Genomic DNA, 10114 nt, shown 5'->3' with positions numbered 1-10114 from the left:
TGGAATGACTGTCGCATCTAGTTTCCTTTTTATTTGATTATCTTCTATTTTAACATATCAAAATGTTTTTCTCTTAATTCTCTTAAATGTACAATTATGCGTGATAGCACCATGTATGATAAAATCTAATGCTGTTTGTCCACCTGGGACATTTTGGCTTTATGAGGTCAGCCCCTTTTATTTCCTTGTCATGCTTTCCTTTGTTGCAATCTTTAATATTTTAATTATCCTAAAGACAGTCCATGTACAACTTTGGCCTTTGTCGAGGAACCAAAAGCTTGCTTCTGCACAGTTCAGCTAGTAATTTTATTTATTTTTGAGACAGAGTCTCACTTTGTTGCCCTTGGTAGAGTACCATGATGTCATAGCTCACAGCAACCTTCAACTCTTGGGCTCCAGCGATTCCCTTGCCTCAGCCTCCTAAGTAGCTGGGACTCAGGCACCTGTCACAATGCCCGGGTATTTTTAGAGGCAGGGTCTCGCTCTTACTCAGACTGGTCTTGAACCTGTGAACTCAGGGCATTCCACCTCCCTCTGCCTCCCAGAGTGCTAGGATTACAGGCATGAGCCACCCGGCCTTGATTTTAGCTTTTTCAAAGACAGAGCCCCTTTCCCCTCTGTAGTGTTGGGATACTAGCAAATCAATAACCCCTGAAGAGATAAGGGGCCAGGGCCTCAACCTTCCAAAAAGGAAACCTTCCAACTCATTGGAGAATGGTTTCAGTGATGTCACATCTTGGGCATTTCCACAGCATGTTCTCCCTCACCCCCTCCCAGATATCTATGTATGTTCTTGGAATAGGAAGGCTGAGATCACTACTTAAAACCATACCAATGCCAGTCTGATGGAGTTTTACTTAGAGGGTATACATTTTGGACACCTTTCAGGACACTCAGTCACTGCATTTCTCTTTTCCAACAGCAGACACTCACTCATGCAGTTTAAGTGCTTTATTGATGTCCCAGCTACCCTTGCTACCCTTTCAGCAGCCAAGATCTTTTAAGAAGCCCATTCACTACCAGAGGACCCAAGCTACTTCCTTGTGTTTGCCATGGTGTCATTAGTTAGTTTCCTTCTTCTTCAGCTCTTCCACTTTGGAAACGTAGATCCTCATGGCATCCATCTTGGATATCCCTTTGTTCTGGCTCCACGCCTCATACTTGGCTGTGGCCCTCACATCTGAGGCAGGAGGGGCAGGGATGTCGCAGTCGCCCTGGGTGGCCTGTTTGTAGAAGCTGTACACCAGCAGTTTCTCCTGATCACTCACGGGGCCCTTCAGCTGCTTTAGAGTTGTGCAGGCTAACTCGAACTCCACTTGGCTCATTGGGGTTGTGGAGGCTGGGTCCTGGTAGCTTTCCTAGGTGGTACTTGGTGCTGGAAACTGGAGGGTAGACAGAAACAGGTGAGGCTGGTTATTATTAATGGTCTCTGGAAGAAGAGAAAGGGAGCGATTGGTAGATTGTGTGTCTTCTCAATGGGAAATCAAGTGTGTGTTTTTTATAAGTACAGACTGCAAACCAGGAGTCCAGTGGATTGGATCTGGATGTCTCACCTCGCACAGTGCATTTTGGGGTTAGGTTACCAACCCATCAGTGTTCCAAAGGCGTTTATGAAAATTAAGGAGAGCGCTGCTGCTGGGCGAAGGAGGCAGTATAGCATGAGGAGCTTTGAGGGCGAAATGTGAGAGAGGCGCGGCTCAGAGCTTAAGACTGAGACCAGAGACCGCAGCGCAGAAGGAAGGAAGCCTTCTGGCAGCCCGGGACGGACATCCAGTGTGGGTGAACTGTGTGCGGAGCACACCCGAAGTTAAGGAACAGAGACTAATGGGTAGGACACACTGAGAATCAGGAAGCAGGTCTACACAAGAGGATGGTACAGGTGAGTGGCCAGGCGGGGCCGGACAAGGCGCGTAAAGGGGAAGGGGAGGCTTGTACCTGCCGGTTGGCGGGTGGGAGGCCTCGGGCCGAGAGGCGGCGCTGTGGGCTGGACCTGGCTGCTGCCTCGTTCTTGAGGAGTGCGCGTGCGCACGGTGGCCCGCGCTGAGGCTGTGGGCGGGGCCTGCACCAGTCCATTGTGCCGTTCCGCCTACGCCGCGCGCCCGCCCCAGAGGGGGAGGGGTGCCGCCGCCCGCCGCCGCGTTGCCGCCATGGACCTAGGTGGGTGTCCCGGCTCCCCTGCCCAGAGCTTGCCTGGGCGGTGCTCCCCGGCGTGCCCCCCACCCCTGCTGCCCGGAGCATCCCTCCGACCCCTACTGAGCACCCTAACGCGACCCGGGCTAATGAAAACCGCCGGGGCCGGAAAACCCTCTGGAGGGCCGGGAGTGTCTCCTGGAGACCGCGTGTCAGGGGCCCTGGCTCCAGCCACGGCCCCTCCGCCCGTTGTCCCACCTCTTTCCGGCCACTTTCTGCTGGAAAAACAACCGACGTGAATTTAGGTACCCTGAGAGCGGTCGGGATTAGTTGCACGTGCTTTGGGAAATACTGGGCTCGGGGCACGCCTCGGGGAATCGCGGATGCCCTACAGTCTCCTGTATTGACCGTCTGCTAAATTCTTGAGGAAGTTTCTTACCCTCAGTCTTCCTCATCAACAGTCGAGATGATGACACTGTACCTTCCTCACTGAGTTTTGGGGCGTTTTTCATTGAGATCACGTGTATATAGCGTCCAGTACAGTGCCTTGGGGTAGCAGCACCCCTCATCACATTAGCATTTGGGAGGGGCTGCAGCAGCTGAGATGGCACTCCTTGAACCCCCATGTGTCTTGATTCAGAATCCTCTTGGGCAAGGCCTGGGAAAAGGCAAAAGAGGGAGGCGATAGTAATCGATGGCTCCTTGCCAAGCCTCCCCACCGTGCTGGAGACGCCTTTATGGTAATAATACCAGGTTGCTGTTTTGGGAGTGCTGGGGGTGAGGCACCCCTGATGTGCCAGTAATATTAGGTTGTGATGAAATGTCCTGGTCGCTGGCCAGCTCTTCCTGGTGGAAAGGCAGAGTTGGTAGTTTGGCCCTGCAGCTGTGGTGACTTCTGTACCAGCCCCACTACTTTGAGGTTGTTGACACCCTGAGCAAATTGTTTCAGAGCCCCTATGTTCACATCTCTACAATGGGAATAGTCCTCAAAAGGTTATTCTGAAAATTAAAAAAGGTCTTATGTATGTACCACTTAGCACAGTGCCTGGCATGAGCACTGAGCATACCTGAGAAGTGGGCACTCACCAGTGCTGGTTAACCATCAGTGATCAAGCTGTTGGGTTTCTCTCAGCTGGTAACTCATTACTTCAGGCAGCACAATTGGCAGTGCAATAAAACTGAATTTACAGAGTCGGTAGGGAACATATTTGGGGCCCCTGGGAGAGCCACCTGAACCAGAGAGAAAAGCCATAACCCACAGAGAGACCCTTCAGTTATCTAATCGCAGAATATAACTCACCCATGTAAGCCAAGACAGAGTGCCTTCATAAGTGGCTCTCCTGGAGTGCTGAGCCCTTTCGCCTTTTGCTACTCCTATAAATGGTGGGAAAGGCATCATAATCTTTAGCCTCTTATAATCAGTATTTTCTCTGCTGGCTCCTAGCCTGTGAAACTAAGGAGTATGTGAAAATGGAGGCAAGGGGGACTGAGGAAGGAGAAACATCTGGGCCCTGGGAAAGGAGAAGAGCCAAATATTGAATAGTGAGCAGTGCTGATTTTGTTTATTGAGAGAGCCTCACTCTGTGCCCTAGGTAGAATGCAATGGTGTCATAGTTCACAGCAACCTCAAACTCTTGGGCTCAAGTGATCCTGAGTAGCTGGGACTACAGTTACCCATCACAATGCTCAATGTCCAGCTAGGTTTTTTTTATTTTTAGTAGAGACAGGGTCTCACTTTAACTCAGGCTGGTCTCGAAATTCTGAATTCAGGCAATCCATCTGCCTTGGCCTCCCAGAGTGCTAGGATTACAGGCGTGAGCCACTGCACCTGGCTGCACCTTGTATTTTAGTGTCTGGGCCAAAGAAGTGTACTTGATAACTTATGTTTCTGAGCTAGGGAAAGCAAAGAACCACTGATGCTAATTCTGTCCACAATAAAAAGGTTGGGGGAAACCAACATTTACTGAACACTTAATTGGGCTCTTTGTAACGTGATTCTTATTGTACCTGTATTTTGTGTGTGTGTGTGTGTGCCCTGACTAGAGTGCTGTGGCATTATAGCTCACACCAACCTCAAGTTCTTGGCTCCAAGTGATACTCTGGCCTCAGTTTTTCTATTTTTAGTAGAGATGGGGGTCTCACTATTGCTCAGGCTGGTCTCGAACTCCTGAGCTCAAATAATCCATCGGTCTTGGCCTCCCAGAGTACTAGGATTACAGGCAGGTGTGAGCTACCACACCTGGCCTTGTAACTATATCTTATTTAATCCTTAAAGCATCTTTGGGAGATGAAATCAGGAGGTAACAGCACCATCCCAGTTTCAAAAGACTTGAATAGTATATGTATTTCGCCCTCAGAGTCTTAATATGAAGTCTTTATTATCCCCCACATATACAGAAGGGAGGCTCAGAGACGTAACCTGTCCAAGATCACATCACTTAAATGGCTGAGCTAGGATTTAAATTTGTGTCTGACTAAACATCCCAAGATGTCTTCCTTAATAAATCAATGTCAGACTTGGCACCCATAGCTCAATAGTTAGGGCGCTGGCCACATGCACCAGGGCTGGCAAGTTTGAACCCAGCCCGGGCCTGCTAAACAAGGACAATTACAACAACAACAACAAAAATAGCTGGGCGTCATGGTGGGCACCTGTAGTCCCAGCTACTTGGGAGGCTGACGCAAGAGAATCATTTAAGCCCAAGAGTTTGAGATTGCTATGAGCTGTGACACTAAGGCACTCTACCGAGGGCGACATAGTGAGGCTCTGTCTCAAAAAAATAAACAAAATAAATTTGTGTCAGTTTATAGCTCACTGAAGGCAGGACTTTTCTTCCTTAATCTAGGATGGCGGTTCTCAACCTGTGGGTCGTGACCCACAGGAACTGTATGTGCATTACTTTTTGTGTCTACCCCTGATTTCACCCATAGAACCAGGGCCATGAGTAGCTTATCCTTCTTGATTGGTGGAAGCTGTAGGGTGGACTGTACCCTGAAAGATGGAATGTTTGAAAACTGTTTGCAAAGTTAAAAGGGGGGGAAGGCAGGGCTTATCTGATTGCCCGGGTGGCTGTACCCCCTTAGTCTGTCCTTGCTGAGACACTCATCTGTGTGTCCTGTAACACATACTTGGTGACCACTGTAGTTTGGTACTACTTGGTGCTGTTTCCCTTTCTGAACTCTTCTCCCCAGATCTTCTGCTGGCCCTGCTTTGCTGGAGGGTCTAGCCTCAGCAGTGCAGCTTTCCCTTTTCACATTTCCTAAAGGATTTCATTCATATCCCGTTCCAGTGATCCTTCCTGGGCAGATAGCTCCAAAATCTCATTGCATGGCTGACTTTTCTCCTGAACTTAAGCCCTGCATTTCTATTGCTTCAGGACACCTACCTTAAGGTTCTACCTTACACTCCAAATAACCAAATCTGAACCTGTCTTCTCTCAAACCTAATGATTCTCCTGTTCCCTATTTCTAATGGTACCCACCAAGTTCCCAGGAAAGAGAGCTTAGAAGTCATTTTTTATTCCTCAGCTAAGTCCTTTTGATTCCAGCTCTGCAGAGGCTCTTGTAATGATTCCTCCTTCCCCCCTTCCACGGATGTCATTTAAAACCTTTGTCACCTCTAACCCTGATAATGACAGCTAGTCTACTAACAGCTATCTTTCCCCCTAAATTCTGCCCACTACTTTGAAAAATGTTCACTACACTCTTATTTGGCTTTTCTCTGTGCAGGACCCTTGAACATCTGTGAAGAAATGACTATTCTGCATGGGGGCTTCTTGCTGGCTGAGCAGCTGTTCCACCCCAGAGCACTGGCAGAATTGACAAAGTCTGACTGGGAACATGTTGGGCGGCCCATTGTGGAGGCCTTGCGGGAGATCTCCTCAGCCACAGCACATTCTCAATCCTTTGCCTGGAAGAAGAAAGCTCTTATCATCATCTGGGCCAAGGTTCTTCAGCCCTACCCCGTAACCCCTTCTGACACTGAAACTCGGTGGCAAGAAGATGTATTCTTCTCAGTAGGTAACATGATCCCTACCATCAATCACACAGTCCTTTTTGAGCTGCTCAAGTCCCTGGAAGCTTCTGGACTTTTTATTCAGCTCCTCATGGCTCTGCCCACTACCATCTGCCGCACAGAACTTGAGCGCTTTTTGGAGCATATGACTGTTGACACTTCTTCTAGGGACGTGGCCTTCTTCTTGGATGTCTGGTGGGAAATGATGAAGCACAGGGGTGATCAGCAGGACCCCTTGCTCTCCCAATTTAGGACAATGGCCCAACAGTACCTGTCCTCTCCAGATGAGTTCTGCCATCCTCCAAAGAGGTTTAAGTCTGACCCAGATGTGTGTCCTACCATGCCTCTGTTGGCCATGTTGCTGAATGGGCTGAAGCAAATCCAAAATAGAATCCTGGGCCTGGGAATGAAGTGCTGTGCATTAGCCAACTTGGCTGATATGCTGACCGTCTTTGCATTGATGGAGGACGATCCCCAGGAAGTGTCCGCCACTTTGTATCTGGACAAACTGGCCACAGTGATCTCTGTGTGGAATTCGGACACCCAGAACCCATACCACCAACAGGCACTGGCAGAGAAGGTAAAGGAGGCAGAACGAGATGTCAGCCTGACCTCACTGGCCAAACTCCCCAACGAGACCATTTTCGTGGGGTTTGAGTTCATGCACAGTCTGCTGCGGGAGTGGGGAGAGGAGCTGCAGGCCATGCTTAACAGCAGCCAGGGGACAAATTATGACAGCTACCGGTTATGTGACAGCCTGACTTCCTTCAGCCAGAACCTGAAACTCTACCTGGATACCACCAGCTTGTCCAAGGAGGAGAGGCAAATGGTCTCTGAGCTGGCAGAGTGTGTCAGGGACTTCCTGAGGAAAACAAGCAGGGTCCTGAAGAACAAGGGCTTTGAGGACATCACTGCCTCCATTGCCATGGCCATTATTGAGCAGAAGATGGACCGGCATATGGAAATGTGCTACATTTTTGCTTCTGAAAAGAAATGGGCCTTCTCAGATGAGTGGATAGCCTGCCTAGTGAACAACAGGGCTCTCTTCCGAGATCCAGACTTGGTGTTAAGGCTCCTGGAAACAGTGATGGAAGTCAGCACAATCCACAGAGCCATCCCTCAATCTCAGATCAAACAAGTGATGGACTTGATCTTGGAATGTTATGCAGACCTCTCTCTGCCAGATAAAAATAAAGTCCTCTCTGGTGTCCTGCGTTCCTGGGGGCCCAAGGGCCTGTCTGAAAAGCTGTCAGCTTACTTGGAAGGTTTTCAGGAAGACCTCAATACAACTTTTAACCAGCTTACACAGAGTGCTTCTGAACAGGGCTTGGCTAAAGCTGTAGCTTCTGTGGCCCGCCTAGTCATAGTGCAACCAGAAATCACAGTGAAGAAAATGTGCAACATGGCTGTGATCAATCTCGGCACCCACAAGTTCCTGGCTCAGATTCTCACTGCCTTTCCTGCCCTTAGGTTTGTGGAAGAGCAAGGGCTAAACTCTAGGACTTTCATGGTGTCATGCCTCAAAGAAACTGTCTGGACAAAGTTCTCTACACCCAAGGAAGAAAAACAATTTTTGGAGCTCCTGAACTGCCTTATGAATCCTGTCAAGCCCCAAGGGATTCCAGTTGCTGCTCTTCTCGAGCCAGATGAGGTGCTGAAGGAATTTGTGCTGCCTTTCTTGCTGCTAGATGTTGAAGAGGTTGACCTCAGCCTGAAGATCCTCACCCAGACTCTAGAAGCAAATGTGTGCTTAGAGGAATACTGGCTCCAGACCTGCTCCCCATTCCCCCTCATCTTCAGCTTGTGTCAGCTGTTGGATAGCTTCAGCAAATACTGGCAGCTCCCCAAGAAGCGGTGCCTCTCTTTGGATAGAAAGGACCTGGTGATCCATGTCCTGGAGCTCCTGTGTGAAATTGTATCAGCCAATGCCGAGACCTTCTCTCCAGACACCTGGATCAAGTCCTTGTCCTGGCTCCACCGGAAGTTGGAACAGCTAGACTGGACCGTGGGCCTGAGATTGAAGAACTTCTTCGAAGGCCACTTTAAGTGTGAGGTGCCAGCTACACTTTTTGAGATCTGTAAGCTTTCTGAAGATGTGTGGACCTCCCAGGCCCACCCGGGGTACGGGCCAGGCACAGGGCTCCTTGCCTGGATGGAGTGCTGCTACATCTCCAGCAGCATCTCTGAGCAGATGCTGTCTCTCTTGGTGGTAGATGTGGGCAATCCAGAGGAGGTCAGATTATTCAGCAAGGGCTTTTTGGTGGCCCTTGTGCAAGTCATGCCTTGGTGCAGCCCCCAAGAGTGGCAGTACCTTCTGCAGTTGACAAGGAGACTGTTGGGGAAACAGCTCCTACATGTTCCTTACAGCCTGGAGTATATTCAGTTTGTTCCGTTGCTCAACCTGAAACCTTTTGCCCAGGAGCTCCAACTCTCTGTACTCTTCCTGAGAGTTTTCCAGTTCCTCTGCAGCAAGAGTTGTCATAATTGGCTTCCCATGGAAGGCTGGAGCCATGTGGTCAGGCTCCTCTGTAGCAGTCTGACCAACCTCCTGGACTCAGTTAGGTTGATTATGTCAGTTGGGCCATGGGCCCAAGGGCAAGAACAAGACCTGACCCAGGAAACCCTGTTTGTTTACACCCAGGTGTTCTGTCACGCTCTGCACATCATGGCCATGGTCCACCAAGAGGTCTGTGAACCACTCTATGTTTTGGCCTTGGAAATCCTCACCTGCTATGAGACCCTGAGCAAGACTAACCCTTCTGTTAGCTCCTTGCTCCAGAAGGTAAATGAGCAGCGCTTCCTCAAGTCCATCGCTGAGAACATTAGCCCTGAGGAGCGGCGCCAAACCCTGCTGCAGAAGATTAGCAACTTCTGACCTTTGCAGGTCAGAAAAAAGCTGGGGTCTGTAGGGGCTGGAGCTGAGAAGCACAAACTTTATAGTTACAGGAAATTGTACACAAGATAAAAAGTATATGGCAATAACAGTGTAGAGAAAATAGTTTCTTAGGTATTTGTAACATACAAGCTATAATAAAATTCCCCTCTTTTGAGTTTCATCTTATCTCTTGAGTTTTTCTCAGCAGTAACCTAGGATTAAATAAACTCAAATTGGGTTTAGATAGCCTTCAATATCAAGACAAGCTGAGGGAAATATGTTCATAACTGGACTGCACCCTAAATTTTGGCAAATCCAAGCAAGGGTGAAACAACCTAAGTGAAGAGACATTGCATTCTTTTACATTGAGATCCTCTTCAAGAGTTACTTCATTGTTGTATGTTTCATGAGGTACTTCAGAAAGGGCAGCAACTTGTGGGGTAGGAGGAGTATGCAACTTAAAGAGCCCTGGCTCTGTCTCTGATTGGCCATATAATATGTGCCCAAGAGGCTTGGACCCTAAGTGTTAAGGAGGTAGATTAATGACCTCAAGAAAACAGGTCCCTTCTGAAGTGAGGCATGCCACACTCAAGCGATCCTCCCATTCAGTCTTAACTCCACCCATTCAATGTACCTGGAGGAGGCAGGGTTAAGACTGCATGGGAGCCAGGTGTGTTAGTGCATACCTGTCATCCCAGCTACCTGGAAAGTTACAGTGGGAGGATTGCTTGACCATGGCATGCCTCAATTCGGAAGGGACCTTTTTAAAAGTGGGTGAGGCTTGGCGCCTGTAGCTCAGCAGCTAGGGTGCCAGCCACATACACCAGAGCTGGCGGGTTCGAATCTAGCTTGGGCCTGCCAAATGACAACTGCAACAAAAAAATAGCCAGGTGTTGTGGCTACTCGGGAGGCTGATGCAAGAGAACTGCTTAAGCCCAAGTAGTTGGAGGTTGCTGTGAGCTGTGACACCACAGCACTCTACCAAGGGTGACATAGAATCTGTCTCAAAAAAATAAAAGTGGGTGGGTTTATCCTCTAGCCTGGAATGGGGCCATCATAGTTTGGCTGAATGAGTGGGAACAGGGAATGATGTT

The 10114-nt window shown here is 49.1% G+C and overlaps 1 protein-coding gene across 1 annotated transcript; it reads left to right on the top strand.

The window, feature by feature from the left end:
- Nucleotides 1-1941: 1941 nt before the first annotated feature.
- On the top strand, nucleotides 1942-9199 carry GEMIN4 (gem nuclear organelle associated protein 4). Its single transcript, XM_053567720.1, has 2 exons — nucleotides 1942-2157; nucleotides 5860-9199. The coding sequence occupies exons 1-2, from the start codon at nucleotides 2148-2150 to the stop codon at nucleotides 9018-9020; spliced, it is 3171 nt and encodes a 1056-aa protein (XP_053423695.1). The 5' UTR covers nucleotides 1942-2147; the 3' UTR covers nucleotides 9021-9199.
- Nucleotides 9200-10114: the final 915 nt, after the last annotated feature.

Source organism: Nycticebus coucang, chromosome 18 (genome assembly GCF_027406575.1).
Source record: "Nycticebus coucang isolate mNycCou1 chromosome 18, mNycCou1.pri, whole genome shotgun sequence".
In the NCBI taxonomy this organism is placed as follows: Eukaryota; Metazoa; Chordata; class Mammalia; order Primates; family Lorisidae; genus Nycticebus; species Nycticebus coucang.
Note: the sequence above shows the minus strand (reverse complement) of the source record. Positions and strands in the feature narration are given on the sequence as shown.